At 34.1% G+C, this 18,445-nt stretch overlaps 1 protein-coding gene across 3 annotated transcripts in view; it reads right to left on the bottom strand.

Annotated features, from left to right (window-relative positions):
* Positions 1 to 18,228, bottom strand: part of Arp2 (Actin-related protein 2) — a 45,585-nt gene extending 27,357 nt beyond the window's left edge. For 2 of the 3 annotated variants that reach the window (XM_072526466.1, XM_072526467.1), the window contains exons 1-3: positions 18,070 to 18,228; positions 17,907 to 18,017; positions 17,824 to 17,838 (exon numbers count right to left, since the gene is read on the bottom strand). In XM_072526466.1, the coding sequence (XP_072382567.1) occupies positions 17,824 to 17,838; positions 17,907 to 18,017; positions 18,070 to 18,117 (174 nt within the window). In that variant the 5' untranslated portion in view covers positions 18,118 to 18,228. The remainder of the gene's footprint in view (positions 1 to 17,823; positions 17,839 to 17,906; positions 18,018 to 18,069) is intronic. The other variant, XM_072526468.1, reaches the window with a different exon arrangement.
* Between the last annotated feature and the right edge of the window lie 217 nt (positions 18,229 to 18,445).

Genomic DNA, 18,445 nt, shown 5'->3' with positions numbered 1-18,445 from the left:
CAGATATGAAAACACTTACAAAAATTGATGGTAAGACACTATGGGACAGAGCTAGAAGTACAGATATACGACGTAGATGCAAGGTGGAGAAGTCAGATCGACGTATAAGCAAGTAGAAATTAAAGATGCAGTTAAAAAACTAGCCAGAAACAAATCACCTGGAATAGATAATCTCTCAGCTGAACTATATAAAGAAGGTGGCCATGATACCATAATGGCATTACAGCAGCGTTTTAAAGAAATATGGACACAGAAATCCCTCCCCAATGATTGGAATATTGGAACATTTGGCACCATATACAAAAGGATATGTCTTTGAATGAATGCTCTAACCAGAGAAATTACGCTTCTAAATGCAGCGCATAAAATATTTTCCACAGTACTATGTCACCGTATGGCACCATATGCAGAACGGATAGTAGGAAAATACCGGGCTGGTTTCAGAGGTGGTAAATCGACAATTCATCAGATTGCAACTCTGAAACAAATTTTGGAAAAAACACTGGAATATGGCATTGATACTCATCACATATTTATAGACTACAAAGCAGTCTACGACTCTGTGAATAGAAGAAAAATGTTCAAAGCAATGAAAGAGCTAGGAATACCAAATCAGTTGGTAAATTTAAGAAAACTAATACTTGAAAAAATTGAATGTAGAGTACGAATTCGGGGGGAACTGTCTGAACCTTTTAAAACAAACAAATAACGGGCTGCGCCAGGGGGACCCTCCTTACACTAATTAACCTAACAATTAATAAAATGTTAAATCAAAAACTACACAAGAAACCCTGAATTTAGTATTTCCACCACCACAGAAAAAACCCAGTACCTTCTGCTCGATTACATATACAGGCAAAATATCAACAAAAATAGCCAAACACATAAAAAAGAAAGGAATAACACCAGCTTTCAGAACAAATAACAACATAGGCAAATATATTAAAAACAACAAGAGCCAACATAAAAAACACTTACACAGTGGTGTGTACAAACTTAAATGTGGCGACTGCCCAAAAACTTACGTTGGTCAAACAGGTAGAAATTTTAATAAACGAATAGCAGAACATAAAAGGGCTTTCAATAATAGAAAAACAGATTCTACATACGCACTTCACCTTCTAGATCATAATCATTCTTTTAATGACGAATTTAAAATTCTACACATTCAAAATAAAGGCCTTAAGCTATCTTTGTTAGAATCTATGGAAATCAACAAATTAAAAAACACAGATATAATTCTGAACGACCAGCTTGAGACAAACAATTCTCCCCTCCTCAACCTATTTCATTAGAGACTATAAAGTGTAAACCCATGCCAAAAACAGATCACTTAAGAAAGGCAATTAGCCGAAACAGCTGTAGTGATAAGAATTTAAAATAAAGTTTGTGGAAGTTTTGAAAACAAAGTTTTCAGTGTTTTATTGTTACATAAAATGAATTTCCATCAAGTAACGGTCGAATCCATCAATTATTTGTTAAATTAGCTGTACTAATATTTGACAATTCTTCATTATGAAATTTTCGATTTTTGTTTTGTTTTGAAGTGAATACTTCTTATCGCTCGGTATACCTGTATGTTTTTGAAGGACCCGAAATAATATTTAGCGTGATCGAGAAGCGTGTAGCAACCTTGCGGTATACAGTAATATAAACAATATACTACATATACCTATTACAAAAATAAAATGACTATAACAACTCGAGAACGACTGCATCGATTTGGCTAATTTTGATTTTGAAATATTTTTAGAGGTCCAAGGAAGGTTTAAATGGTGAGAAAAAATGATGAAATTTTAAGAAAAATAGTAAAAACAACAATTTTATTTTCACATACAAACAGTTATACTCCTTTGGATTGACGTCACTAGAACTATGGCTATCTTTACTTTTTTTTACTTTTCACTTTTGTTTTTTAAATCCATTAACTTTTAATCTTTTATTATTAAAGTGAATACTTTTTATCTTTATCTAATAAAATAAAATAAATTTTTTAAAGAAAACAATTAAGATTTGTTAAATTTTAAAGAACTTAAATGTGTCGTGTTAAATATTAACAATTCAGTAATAAGCAGACATACAATTTCATTAGCCCACATGTAGTAATAATGCACACTAAGAAGTATGCATTTCTGTCGGCACTCCTCAAGTGCAACGCGCCGTTTTTTTTTTGATAAATTTAAATTGTATATTTTAATTTATCTCAAAAAAATAAAAAAATTTATGTGTAAAGCCAAAACTTTGTACATCGTTGAAAAACATCAAGTATTACCACATTTTTTGGAACTGTATGTACTACTAATTGAATAAAGCAAAGCTATAGAACATAAGTTATAACAAACATATTATCAATTACCTTGATAAATATCACAAATTTTGATTAAAACAAAATTGGTGTAATTGTTTATTGGGGAATAAAATGTTAATAAAAATAAACAATTCATGCATAATTCATTAGTACGAACGTAAGAACTGCTAGAAGTGTTGTGTTCCTTCTAACTTTCTACATTCCTAGTAACGATTTCAGCTATTATTTGCCACTACTTACAGGAAGAGTACTTGCCACTCCCTGTAGCATGAAAAATTATAGTATGTATTAATATTCAACACATCTGATTTAGTAATAAAATAAATATCCAGAAATTAAAATTATTCCAGGTGGAGTTAAAAAAAAACTATTATCGAATCGTAAAACAAGCAAGTTATTTTTTATTAAAAAGATTTGTTGATAGTGAAAAAGGTTTGCGCTGCTATTGATACAACTTAATATATATTTTATCATACAATAATAATGTTATCTCATAAACATTAATAGATAGGAGATCGCTTACGAGACAATTATCCGAGTAACGACGAGAATTTAGTCCGATCAAATAAAATTTCAATACTCATAAACCATAACTCGTTTCAGGTTCGTTTTTTTAATCAAATCAAAGTTTGAATAAAAATGGTATTGCCAAAAAAGTACACACAATAACTGAATTATTTGGATCATTGTACAAGGAACAACATTTGCTGAGTATAGGGACAACTAGTAAAGATATAAAAAAGTAGTTTAAATTCATGACTTCTTTTTTCGTTAAAGAACATTTTCTTCTGTCATTAGCGAGATACTAGGCGAATATTGAAAAATGTCGAAAACGACAGAGATAGAGATGTTCTTCTTTAAGGAAAATTTGAAAAAAACTCTATTGAATAAATATATTATATGGGATGGTTCAGTGGCGTACAATTTTTTTATTGGGTTTCACTAAGGAAATATAATACTGTTACGTAAAAATATGAGTCATAGTTTTAACCTTTAAAACATGTTTTTATTATGACTAATGCTGTTCTGTTTTAGAGTTTACGAGAGTATTCTATTAGCCGGCAGAAATTTACCTGAAGGGACCTTCCAGAAACGGTCGAGCCGATGTAAAAATACCCGTTTGCCTTACCGTTATAATTTCGCCGCTAATCGAGAAGGCTGTTCGATGATTCTAGCGTAAAGGCAATGGCATATATAAAGGACATTTTATTTGGAAGGAACAGTTAATTCTGAAGACGCCGCGCTCGCGAATTTGTTACGTGCGGATATATAAATTATTGTCAGATAAGTTAATATAAATAAAGAAATAAATTAAATCCGTAAGTGTTATAAATATTGAACCTTTTAATAAATTCACAACAAATGGTGTCAGAGTGAGATCGAACATAAATTAGACTTATAATAATAATACAAGTGAATACGTAAAATAAATTGTGAAAATGGCTACGATTTATGAGCTCACAGTGACGAATTTAAGAAGACATCTCGAAGACAGAGAATTAGCTTCTACCGGAAAAAAAGCTGAGTTAGTCCAACGACTAAAGAACGCTTTGCTAGAAGAAGGACTAGATCCAGAAACTTATATATTTGAAGACAAGCATGATGCTGTCCTCTCGTCGATTTCGAAAGTTTCTTCTGATGTAGCCAAAGTTTCTGGTGATGTAGCCAAAGTTTCCGGCGACATCGCATCATTGGAGAACAAAGTATCCGGCGACATCGCTTCTTTAGAAAGCAAAGTTTCTAACGAGATTTCTTCTCTGGAAAGCAAAGTTTCTACTAACATCTCTAAAGTCACTTCAGAGATATCTGCTCTTGACGATAGAGTGTCTTCGTTAAAAAACCAAGTTGCTGCCGATATGTTGGCCTTCGAAGAAAAGATATGGAAAGAGACGGAAAGGAAGATGGAGGAAACAGGGACAGCAGAGAGAAGTAACAATCCGATTACAGTGGAGATAAAAGAAGACGAGACGAAATGTAAGTTGGAGACACGGCCGAAATTTGAAGGAAGTGGAGGTTCTATTCATGTTAAAGTCCCAACTTTCGATGGAAAATCGTCATGGAACAACTACATGAAACAGTTCGAATCAGCCGCAAGAGCAAATGGATGGTCTGAAAAAGAAAAGGCGGTAAACCTGACTATCGCTCTTCGAGGAGATGCCTTAGATGTGCTTCAGACCATAGCCGTAGAGGAGACCGATGATTTCGAACAACTGAAGAAGAGGTTAAATATGCGATATGGCCACGAACATTTGGAGCATGTATATCAGTCGCAGCTTAAAAATCGAAGACAAAAGAAAGATGAGGCTCTTCAAGAATATGAGGTAGATATTGCCAGATTAGTACGATATGCTTATCCAACAGCTCCCGAAGACATGATGGAAAAATTGGCCGTTCAAACGTTTATTGATGGTCTTCGTGATCATGAAATGCAGAGAACACTACGATTAGCTCGTCACAAGACGCTGGTTGATGTCTTATCCGCCGCTCTCGAATACGAGTCAGCTACGCAGGCCTCTGGCGGGTACAGTAAAGTTAGGACTGTAAAAGAGGAAGGAGATGAAGATAAACTTGACCAGCTCGTTAATATGATGAAAAGCATGACATACAAGAAAACGAAGACCATCAGATGCTGGAATTGTGGCGAAATAGGACACGTACGAAGCTCCTGTAAGCACCCTAGGTACGACGCAAATCAAGAAACTCACCATCAGGAAAACTAGAACGGGTCAGCCTTAGGGGGGCAGCTTCGACCCAGAACTTTTCCAAAGACCCTCTCATACTAATAGCTTCTTTGAAATGTCGTGAAGATAGTGTATATGTAGATGGAGACATAAATGGTAAAAAGCATACGTTGTTGGTGGATACCGGAGCGACCAGAACCATTATACGCCCGACAGTTATAAACAGCCGAAAGAAACTGTTACCAACGAGGTTGCGACTTCGGACCGCTACAGGTGAAAATGCCAACATTCATGGAGAAATCCAGGTACAATTGGGAATTGGAGCAGAAAAGTTTGTCCATACTGTTATAGTTGCTGACATCGAAGAGGATGTTATATTAGGAATGGACGTAATGAATATGCATGGATTTCAATTGGATTTTAAGAATAAGGTAATCAAAGTTGGCAACGAGGAAGTATTTCTCCATCCACATAATGACAACACTGTGCAAGCAGCCATTAAAGAAGATACAGTCGTGCCTGCGAGAAGCGAAACGATCATAGTAGCGCGGCTACAGGGAATTGTGGACGAAGGGAGACCTGTTATGATGGAGCCTTGGAACCACGACGATGAGGTTGGCCGTGGAATCATAATTGGAAAGGAATTGGTGACTTCGGCTAAAGAAATTCCTGTGAGACTTATCAATGTCAACGACTACCCAGTGACCATCAAGAAAGAGACAAAGGTAGGAACTTGTGTACCTGTGACATCCATAATCCGTCAGGCGACAACATCTGATAATTCCAACGACAAATTCGACCAAATGGTTGCAGTTGCAGGACAGTCTCTAAATCAGATGGAGAAAAGGAAATTAAGGGAATTTCTTCGGCAGTATCGTGATATTTTCGTACCGAAAGGAGGAAAGACGGGAAGAACTACCGTTGTTAAGCATAAAATTGATACTGGTAATGCTAAGCCAATTCGTCAAACAGCTCGACGATTACCACAGGCGAAGAGAGAGGAAGCTGAAACGGTTGTTCAGGAAATGAAGAAAGACGGGGTGATAGAACCTTCTACGAGTCCATGGGTCTCTCCGGTGGTCCTGGTTAAGAAGAAAGACGGAACGACGAGGTTCTGTGTGGATTACCGTTTGCTGAACAACGTTACCAAGAAAGATAGTTATCCTCTGCCTCGGATCGATGACACATTGGACACATTGGCTGGAAGTAAATTATTTTCTACTTTAGATTTGAAGTCTGGATACTGGCAGGTAGAAATGGACCCAGTCGATAAAGAAAAGACAGCCTTCACCACAGGATCTGGATTGTGGCAATTCAACGTTATGCCATTTGGACTTTGTAATGCTCCTGCGACATTTGAGAGGCTTATGGAAAATGTGTTGAGAGGGTTATCTTGGAAAACATGCCTGGTTTATTTAGATGACATAATCGTCTTGGGGGAGACATTCGAAGATCATTTGAGGAATTTAGAAAACGTTTTTAATCGACTTAAAGCTGCCCAATTGATGCTAAACCCCAAGAAGTGCCAGCTATTTCAAGGTAAAGTCAATTATCTGGGTCATATAGTCAGTAAAGAAGGAGTGGCCGTGGATAAGGGAAAAATCGATTCCATTAAGGAATGGCCAAAACCAACTGACAAACATCAAGTGAGAAGTTTTCTTGGACTATGTACTTACTACCGGAGGTTTATTAAGAAGTTTGCAGATATCGCTAAGCCATTAACGCGACTTACAGAGGAAGCAAGAGAATACCGCTGGGATATAGACTGCCAAAATGCCTTTGAAACGTTGAAAAAGCATTTAATAACAGCACCAATTTTGGGGTATCCACTGCCAGAAGGAGAGTTCATCTTAGATACGGATGCAAGTAATGTGGGAATTGGAGGAGTGCTGTCTCAGATTCAAGGAGGACAGGAACGAGTCCTCGGATATTTTAGTAAAGTTCTTTCAAAACCTGAACGGAATTATTGCGTCACGAGAAGAGAACTTCTGGCAGTAGTGAAATCAGTAGAGCACTTCTATCAATACCTCTATGGCAGAAAGTTTCTAATCCGAACCGACCATGCCGCCCTTAAGTGGTTGATGCAGTTTAAGAATCCAGAGGGTCAGATAGCCAGGTGGATCGAACGACTCCAAGAATACGATTTTAAGATTGAGCACCGGGCCGGAGTTAGCCACAGAAACGCTGATTCTCTTTCCAGAAGGCCATGCTCAGCAGAGTGTTCCCACTGCAACAAAACGGAATCCAAGGAAGCAGCAGTGCTAAGAACGACGATTGTCAACAACGACTGGACGCCTACTAAGATCAGGGAAGAACAAGAGAGAGATCCAGTTATACAAAAAATCCGAAAATGGAAAGAGGAAAACCGTCGACCACCTTGGCAGGAAATATCAAACCTATGCTCAGTAGTTAAGACGTATTGGGCCCAGTGGGACTCATTTATCATCGAAGATGGCTTGCTTAAACGAGTCCTGGAAAATGATGACGGTTCAGAGAAGAGAAGACAGTTGGTGATCCCAAAGAGCAGAATAGCAGAAGTACTTCGTCAGTTACACGACAGTCCATCGGGAGGGCATTTTGGTGTAAGGAAAACCCTTCAGCGAATTCGGGAACGGTTTTATTGGATGAACAGTTCCGACGACGTAAAAGACTGGTGTAAGAAATGTACTATTTGTGCTACGAGTAACGGGCCTCACCGAAAAAGGAGAGCTCCTATGAGACAATATAATGTTGGAAGCCCGTTTGAAAGAATAGCTTTGGACATTGCAGGGCCATTTCCAGAAAGTGAAAATGGGGGCAAGTACATGCTGGTAGTAATGGATTACTTTACTAAGTGGGTCGAGATTTACGCACTTCCCGACCAGAAGGCCGCCACCGTTGCAGATAAGTTGATCCAAGAATATATCAGCCGATTTGGAGTGCCTTTGGAGATACATAGTGACCAAGGCAGGAACTTCGAAAGCGATCTATTCCAAGGAATATGTGATAGACTAGGCATGAAGAAAACAAGAACTACCGCGTATCATCCGCAATCGGATGGTATGGTAGAACGAATGAATAGGACAGTTGGCAAGTATTTGACAAAGATGGTGTCCGATCATCAGCGAGACTGGGACCAATACCTTCCGTTCTTCACAATGGCCTACAGATCTGCTGTTAACGAATCAACAGGCCAGACACCAGCCAAAGTCCTATTCGGACGCGAAATGCGACTACCTTGTGATCTCGAGTTTGGATGTAAACCTGGAGAAGATGTAGCAGGTGAAGATTATGTGATCGAATTACGAAGAAGAATGGACGATGTACATGAGTTGGTCCGTTCCCACCTTCAGATCGCTAGCGACAGAATGAAGAAACGGTACGATACACAAGCCGAAAAGGGTTGCTTTAAGAAGAACGACAAAGTATGGCTGTATAATCCCAAGAAGCGAAAAGGTTGTTCTCCCAAATTGCAGCAGTTTTGGGAAGGTCCATACCTCATTATGGAGAAGATCAACGATGTCATCTACCGAATAAGCAAGATTCCGAGGGGAAAGCCGATGATAGTACACCATAACCGGTTGGCGTCTTTCGAAGGTGACCACGACGTAGATGAAGAAGTGGAAGTAAACCAAGTCCAAGACGTGTCTGACCTCACGTTTGAGGAATTCATGGGTGCCTATGGAGGTACCGGTAAAGCAAGACATGGTGTTACCACTGAAGAAAAGCAAGATCTACTCGCGCTCCCCGATGACTACTCGCTGGCCCTTACCATCCCGGCCAGTATCAAAGACGCACCAGGGTTGGCATCCGTCTTTCGAAGGAAGTTTGGTCGAGTTGCAGAACTTCAATGCCAGGTGCCAGCTCCCGGTAAAACCTTGAAACTCCAAGATGCATCACGTTACCTTTTCTACCTGGTAACAAAAGACACTGCCCGTGACCAACCTACCTACCGAGATGTGTGGGAAGCCTTACTTCAATTGAGAGAGCACGTACTAGAGTCCGACGTGCAAAAGTTAGCCATGCCAAAGTTGGAGTGCCGCCAATTAGATTGGAGGGTTATCCGAAATATGGTGGAGGAGATCTTCAAAGACACCGAAGTCCAGGTGTTAGTCTGTTGCAATCCGCTAAGTACCTTGTGCGGAGAGAAAACCGTCCCTTGTCATTTTTATACAACTGGAAGTTGTAAAAGAGGGTCCAGTTGCCGATACCAGCATACCGTTCCAGTTCTAGTCCCGACAAGGTTCCAGGAGGAACCATCTTTTGAGAGGGGGGCAATGTTACGTAAAAATATGAGTCATAGTTTTAACCTTTAAAACATGTTTTTATTATGACTAATGCTGTTCTGTTTTAGAGTTTACGAGAGTATTCTATTAGCCGGCAGAAATTTACCTGAAGGGACCTTCCAGAAACGGTCGAGCCGATGTAAAAATACCCGTTTGCCTTACCGTTATAATTTCGCCGCTAATCGAGAAGGCTGTTCGATGATTCTAGCGTAAAGGCAATGGCATATATAAAGGACATTTTATTTGGAAGGAACAGTTAATTCTGAAGACGCCGCGCTCGCGAATTTGTTACGTGCGGATATATAAATTATTGTCAGATAAGTTAATATAAATAAAGAAATAAATTAAATCCGTAAGTGTTATAAATATTGAACCTTTTAATAAATTCACAACAATACCAACTTATTTTTTATATTGGACACCCTATATATTTTGATATTTTTAATTCTCTTTTCTTTTTCAGTCGTTGGAGCTACTCTGCAAGTAAAATGTTTATAGTTAACGTTATGTTAAAGGCACTTAAAAAAATCAGTGCCTACCTAACTTAAAAGTAAAGTTGAATTAGTACTTTTAAATTATTGATTCCATATTTTATTAATAAAATGATCACGAAATAGACTGTATTTTATAATATTATGTAAAAACACACTGTTTTTTTTTTACCTTCTTCGTATCCATTTATTTTTTTTACCCGATATAACATTACTGGTTTCTATTTTTTTTTTTTTTATCTAAAATGACATTGTTAAATTTTGTAAGAATGTTCATTTCATCAGGTAGACTTTGATAATGTTAGCATGGAAAATAAAACAAAATCTGTCACCTGTGTTACCTCTCACAATTACTGTTCCGACGTAAAGTATTGTTCAAAAAAATAAATACTGAAAATTATGAAAAACACGACATGCATTTGGCAACTATTGAATTCCAAAAGAATGTTATTGATGCATCTGAATTATATTTTCAACGATATCAAGAAAGAAGACAAACAGACAGGAGAATTTTTAAAAACCTTGATTCAAATTTATCACCTTATGGATGTTTCGTAAAACCACGGCGTCAGTATAAAAAAAATAATGAAAGTTGTAATATACGTTGGGTTATATATAAGCATACCATAAAACTTATTTACTCCAAACAAGAAGGAAATAGGTTTTCCAAAGACAAGTGCTGGGAGAATTGTAAGGAAACATAAATTTAGGCCTTACTGTACATCTGTCCAACAAAACTTATACCCAAACGATTATTTGAGAAAGATACACAATTTGCAGAATGGTATGTATATAGGAAAATGTAATGAAAATCTAAATTTTTATTCAAAGGTAAAATTTATCGATGAAGCTCGCATATTTAGTGCAGGAATATTTAACCCACACAATTGCAATAACTCAAATCCCCACTTAGTTCAGGGATGAGGAGCCAAGGAAGATTCCGTTTTAACTTTAGTTGTTTTGTCAAGCATAATAAATTGGTTTATCATGTAATTGGTTTATCACTCACTGCTGCCAGATATAAGGATAGTTTAGAAACGATTTTAAGACATTTTTGATGAGGAATATTGGGCCGAGAGGAATGCATTTGGGTTCCAACAAGATACCTGCCCATAATGCTGAATTCGTTGGAAATTTCTTAAATGGAAAATTTCATAATCGGTGGATTGGAAATTATGGTCCTGTTAGGTGGCCCCCTCGTTCACCAGAACTGAATCCTCTTGATTTTTTTTATTTGGGGATTTTTAAAACAATATTTATAAAACTGACTTTAACACTAAGGAAGAATTATTACAAAGCATTCATCAAGCATTTATAAACATAAAGCCAGTGCATGTACTCAATTGTGTAATATCTGTAAGAAAAAGGTGTCGAATTATTATTACAACACAACGGGGGCATTTCGAACATTTATTATTAGTCCTAGTTGTTACGTTGTTTATTATTGTTGTTTGTAGGTTTATTATAATGTTACTACTTTTTAAACTTAACTTTATTTACCCTTTTTACTTAAAATTAAGTCTTGTTTGTTAACAGGTATTTTGTTGTTAATAACAACAACATATAATAAAATGTTAAAATTTTTTACTGAGTGTTTTGTTTCTAAGTATCTTTATCAAATAAATAATTTATTTGTACAGAAGCTCCAATTCTAAAAATGACAAAATATAATATAATTTTTCTAAAGATCTATAACCCTGTCGTTTTCGATATTGTTTAATAATAACCTTGTATCTCGCTAATGTGGGAAGTTATTAATGATATGATTGGGCAATCGTTATTTTAACGAAAAAAGAACATCGTGACATCTTAACTACTTTTTTTCTATCTCCTATAGTTTTCTCAATTTGGGACACCGTGTAAAAACATTGAAAAAGTATCATATTTTGCACAAAAATTATTTTGTATTATAAGTAATTAAATAAGTATTTTGGGGGATTATATCGTCGGTCCATTTTTTATTGATGTAAATTTAACGGGCAATAAATATTTACAATTGTTGCAAAATCAAATTATTCCGGCAGTTCAATTACTTGTTGTTTACACAATACACAATACACGAGCAGTGCAAAATTATTTAGTAACCATTTTTGGAAATAAATGAATTTCTTCTCTTTGTACGATCAAGTGACCTCCCAGATCACCAGACTTATCCCCAAATGATTTTTTCTTTGGAGATATTTGAAAGCAAGAACCCGAAATTTAGCGGAATTGTGAGAGAAAATAATTCATTTTTGTGGGAGCACTAGACTGGAACTGCTCAGGGGTATGAGAGTATCTTTGTACAACAGATTCGGTTTTTGCTCTGCAGAAAGAGGTGGAATATTTGAACCTCTAATGCGTTAAAATTTTGATTTTAATATTATTATTCTTATGTTATTTTTGGAATTCCTTTTTATTTTTAGAAATCTACTTTTTTTCAAACCATTTTGGCAATAAAACAACAACAATTTTTTTTTAGTTAAATAATATTTTTAATTCCGTATCTACCTAAAAATGTACGTTTTTGGGAAATTGAGATGTGTTCCCTTTTTACACTGGTGGCTAGATTGATGATACGATGATCGTTTGTGAAGATGCGGTACAGTCTGTCCCAAACCCTTCTTTCAGTGCGTCACTAATTTTGACGTCATATAGGATTTTAAGAATGTCGAGAATTATTGCATGACATTTTAGTTAAATTTGACAGTTGCAGGATCGTAATCTCTCTTTTTCTAATCGAAAATAATTTAATAATTTTAATATTAGTCTTTGTTCTTTCTCGATATATTAAAAATATTTTTATGACAATAACTACAAAATTAAATTTTCACTGTAAAATGTCTGATAATACTAACCTGTATTGGATATCTATTTAGCGTATTCTAAACTTCAACCAATTATACATCCGTAAGTAGAATTAGCTTTACGATAAATAAGTTCTATGTATAATAATCACAGACTCACGTTTTTTTCTGTCACTTCTAGCTTAATGTGTTAGAGAGAATTCGATCAACTGTGACGCACTGAAAGAAGGGTTTGGGACGAACTATAGAAGGATATCGACTGGAGAGGGACTCCAGTCGAACAAATGAATTAATGATAAAACATCGCGACGTTCTATTGAAATTTACACTGGTTAATTGCAAATAAAGGAATCTCAATTATTGTATTAATAATTCTGTTCCATTAAAAATTTTCCAAATCTATATATATATATATATATATATATATATATATATATATATATATATATATATATATATATATATATATATATATATATAGTGTGTCCGTAAAGTATGGAATAAATTCAATATTTCCTAAATGAAAAGCCTTTTTAAAAAAAATCTAAACACGTCGATTTTTAAGTTTAATGTTCTACATTTTAGAATAAAACTTCATTATACAAGGTGATACACGTTGAAGTGATGACGTCATCAACTCTTTTTTCAAATGTAACACCCTATATTTTATGACATTTTTAGATTGATAAAAATGAGCTGATTCCAAAAAAGTATAATACTGAGGGTCTAACGGATATAATTTGAAAGATATGCGCTTAGAAAATTAATTTTTATTGATTTCCAATATTAATAAATTATAAATAAATTATAATAAATAACTTGAAAGTAATCCAGTAATTAATACATGAGTTTATCTTAAATGTTCGAATTGTAGCCCTTGTTGTATTTGACAGTAACCCAAACATTGTACAAATTCTTGTAGAACCTTGTATATGGTTTCTTGAGAAATATTGTTTATTTCTTCACGAATTCTTGTTTTTAAGTCTTCAATATTTGCAGGTTTCGTTTTATAAACAACATTCTTCAAATGACCCCACATAAAATAATACAAAGGATTGAGGTCTGGCGACCTCGCTGGCCATTCAATATATCCACGTCTTCCAATCCACCTGTTCGGAAAAATTTCGTTTAGGTACCTTCGAACATCTAAAGCATAATGCAGAGGCGCACCATCCTGTTGAAACCATAAACTTTTATCAAAACCTCCAGGATTAATTTTACTGGGGAATAAATTAACTAAAGTAGGTACGAGATACCCTCTTAAAAACTGAAGGTATGCTGGCACATTTAAATTAGCTTCGAAAAAGTAGGGTCCGATGATTCTATTTCTTACAATGTCAGCCCATACGTTTACCTTTTGCGGGTATTGTGTATGGTGTTCCAGCATCCAGTTGGAGTTTTCTTTTGACCAGTATCTACAATTCTCACGGTTGACCTCACCATTTAATGTGAATGTAGCCTCATCAGAAAAAATAATATTTTGAACCAAGAGAGGGTTTCAGTGGCAGTTATCCATCATTGTTTCGCAAAATCGTATTCTTTTATCTGGATCATACTCGTTTAATTCCTGTACAAGTATGCATCTAAAGGGGTGCCTTTTTTCAAGTTTTATTACTTTGTGTACCATTGTTTTGCAAACATCGAGATCACGACTAACTTTAAGAACAGAAGTGAGCGCATCTTCTTCAAAAGCAAGTAGAACATCTAATGTTGTATCATAATTTACAGAGGGACGACCTGATTTGCGTGCATTTCCAACCGTACCAGTTTCTCTAAATTTCTTTTCAATCTTACTTACTGTTGACTGCGTTATGGGTCTTTCTGGATATTTATCATTAAATAAATTACACACTTCCATCTGAGTTCGCGATTTGTCTCCATACCCAATCAGCATGAGTATTTTAATTATTTGCTTGACACTCAAATTCATTTCTACTTCAAATTAGTTTTAAGCAATAATACAGAACATTCACGTATTAATACAATTATTGTACTACTTAATTGTTATTGAATGTTACTAAAAATAATTACATTTCACTAAAAACTAGTAGTAACCTACTTTTTGCAATTGATAATAAATAATTTATTTTCTAAGCGCATATCTTTTAAATTATATCCATTAGACCCCGAGTATTATGCTTTTTGGAATCAGCTAATTTTTATCTATCTAAAAATTTCATAAAATATAGGGTGTTACATTGAAAAAAAGAGCCGATGACGTCATCATCTTAATGTGTATCATCTTTTATAATGAAATTTTGTTGTAGAATGTTAAACATTAAACTTAAAAATCGACATGTTTTAGATTTTTTTAAAAAGACTTTTCATTTAGGAAATATCGAATTTATTCCATACTTTACGGACACACTGTATATATATATATATATATATATATATATATATATATATATATATATATATTTTATCAGGTTATCCAGATTCTCCATTTAATTTTACATTTCTACTGTTTAACAAACCGTTTTGAAAAAATAACCTGCATGAGTTGCCAAAATTAAAATTACAAAATGTGAAAGTGACTCAAATATAGATGAAAACACTGCATAATTTGGGAATGTACGTAATTTATATAATCTCAGTACCATACTTTTATTCTAGTTTATCATTTTATCCTGCTGTTGTAATTAAATTATATTTGCATTATTTCAAAATAGTGTCCATAAACTTATCAGTTTTGACAATAACTTATATTGTTGAAAGTTTACACTTTAAACAATGGGAAGTTAACTCTGATATATCATTAGACCAAGTAGATGACAGAGAAGAGTCCACCAATAGCCACAATTAGAAGAGCAGTAAACAAATTTAAAACCAAACACTAAAAAATAGTTGGCAAATACCAATGTGGCTCCTGCAGACAGAAGTCAACAGAAGATTAGATATTTTTTTTATGACACATCATCTCTTCATACACTTAAAGACTAGAAAGTGCATATGACAATATAAACAAGAATTCTTAATACAAACAATGTAGATAATCCTAAAGTAGAAAGTAAAATTCAGATACAAAACGAAAAATTAACAGAAACAATAGATGTGAAAAAGGGACTATGTCGGGGAGATACCCTATCATGCACCTTGTTTAACATCATGCTTGAACAAATAATAAGAGATGCAGCAGTCAATACTTGATAAACAATAATTAATAAAAGTTTGTGATTGCAGGTGATGTTGGCATAATGGCAAGGTCAAGAAGATAGAGGCATTCAATCAAATAGAATGAGCTGCACAAAATAGTGGCCTTAAAATCAATCAGGCACAAACAAAATATAATGCATGTAAGTAAAAATGCAGAAATAAGGCAGCTACAAAATCTAACAAGAGGAGAATACAACATTGAGGGAATAAAAACTTTAAATACTTAGGATAACTAGTTACATTTGGTAACAAAGTTGCACAGGAAGTTAGTGAAGAGGCGAATAGTCATTGTCAAGAAATGTTACCATGGGTTAATTAGGCAACTACGATCAGATAATGTCATAAAAAAAAACTAAAATGCCAATTATACAAAATCTTATTAAAACTGATACTCGCATATGGTTCATAAACCTCTATACTCTCTAAAAGTGAGGAATAAAAGTTTCATAGTGACCTGTCAATAGAAGTGATAAATTTTATTGACCTCATGAGAAGTAAAACTTGCACAACACTTATTTATTTAACAGCTTTATAGAAACTTACTTCATTTGCAGTAAAATGCAAAAATTACATATGAAAACTGCACTCTTCAGCTTTAAAACACATTTTGATTTTTGTTGAGATGACACTGATCAAAAGATGTTGAATTTTTACCTTTGAGTTGATACAAATTTTATAAAAAAAAATGATTTCATGTTCATAACTGATATTCAAAATCGCCATTGATTTAAGTGTTTTTTTTTCTGAGAGAACAGAATTCTACAGAAAAATGCAAATAAACATTTTTGTTCAAAATGATCTCAGCTACATTTCTTGTTTGAAACATTTTTTTCTACAGTATATAGATTTTTGATAAATTGATGTTTTCCATTCTCCCAGCAGGGGAGTTAGGGGGAAACCAGGAGTAGGAATCACAAATTTTTTTTGCATCTTTTTTGGGGTTCCAAAATTGACATTCTCTGCAAAATTCAGCTTGTTTCGTATTATTTAAGTTCAGTGGTATTTTCATCTTGGATGACTGGAGTAAATGAATATTAGAAATTTCATTTGTGCATGTTTTGGTTTATTCAAAAAAAAAGTGTGAAATATTAAAAGTATATGTGTTTATTCAATAATTCTCCTACAAATAACTTTTATTATTTTTTATAACATTTAACATATAATGATAATTTACTACTGCTAACACATACAAGGTATTTATTTTCTAATATGGGATTACCAGGCGAAACTATGGAGTATAAGGAATTTAGTTTGTTATTCCAGTTGTCTCAGTTAAGCAATCTTTTTTGAAATACTGGAAAAAATGAGTAACAGAAATAGCAGAACAGCTTTGCAAAGTGCTATTATAAATGGCATACAGAGTAGTTTAAGTACAGAATCTAACCAAAATTTAGATCTAGATAAAGTATTGATGATAAATACTTTGAGTGTATCAGCAGAACATGAGATACATTTCAAAATGCTGCTGAATGACAAATATTTTCCAGCAAGGGCTTTAAGTTTATTGATGTATGACAAGTCAGAAATTTAAACTTCAAAAAGGTATAAGATATAAATATGAGTGAAAATAAATTATCTTGTCTTTTATATTTTTCACTCAGAATATCTATATTAAGAAATAATAGGGAAACCATTAACAAAAATAATATTTTTAAAACTCCAAAACATCAAAGATAAAATTTCTTAAATATAAAATTAATTTTCTAGGAATGTACCTAGTATAATTTCAAGATGCTATAATACATATAATTAATCACAATTTTTCTACAGGGATATGTCATAATAAAGCATTGTGTATATTAATATTCATGTTGAGATTTCATCTAGTTTTTGAGTCACTCACTAGGAATTAATAAAATATTTTGACATTTGTCTTATCTGACCACAGGAAATATGTTAAATTTAGTAACAAACTGTAAACACGACTCTAGTTTCCTACTGAAGCAGGATACTAAAAGCTGGTTATAGTGTTTAAAACTCCCTCAAACATTGTTCAAATGTCGCTCTTAAAAAATAAAAGGGATGGTGTATATTTAAATGTTGTGAGGGAGGATTAGACTAAAAAACAGATTACAAAGGAAATTAGAAAAACGGTAAAACTGAACATTCTAAGAACATTAAACATGTAAAACTTACATCTACATGTAAACCCTAAAAAATAAATGTCATGTAAATATCTCTGTATCTTTTTTTAACCACCCATATATAAAAACGCTTACCTTAACTTCAATATCACCTATTTTGTTGACTGCTCTAATTATAGGCCTTCCTACCATTGAAGGGAATATATAAGCAGGAAAATTACTGCCGGCATACCCACACTTAACGAACTGAAAAATGGGGCTCTAGAATAGTGAAATTAAAATGGTGTCGGATACTTACCCCAGTACCATTATCACATACGATTACTTTTCTACCTTCACTATCCATTTTAATTAATACTAAGAAAAAACAACTACCTACTTATTTATTTCTATTATCAACATTAAAATTAGTCAACACCACACCTCTCTCCACGAAACATGACAAAAGCACACAAAAGTCAAAGTCAGTTATCGCAACTGTCACAGTCACAACTGTTCTACAAAGAAGAAGAAACATCATTTTATACCTACTTTGATACAAATGTACAACTTTACAACAATCTTTATGTTTAAAAATTTGATTTTGATGTTATTTTAACTTACATTAATAGACTTGTGTTTTCGATTACTATATAAACGTTTATTTTCGTACTATTAAAACAAGATTAAAACTT

Source organism: Diabrotica undecimpunctata, chromosome 3 (assembly GCF_040954645.1).
Source record: "Diabrotica undecimpunctata isolate CICGRU chromosome 3, icDiaUnde3, whole genome shotgun sequence".
Lineage (NCBI taxonomy): Eukaryota > Metazoa > Arthropoda > Insecta > Coleoptera > Chrysomelidae > Diabrotica > Diabrotica undecimpunctata.
Note: the sequence above shows the minus strand (reverse complement) of the source record. Positions and strands in the feature narration are given on the sequence as shown.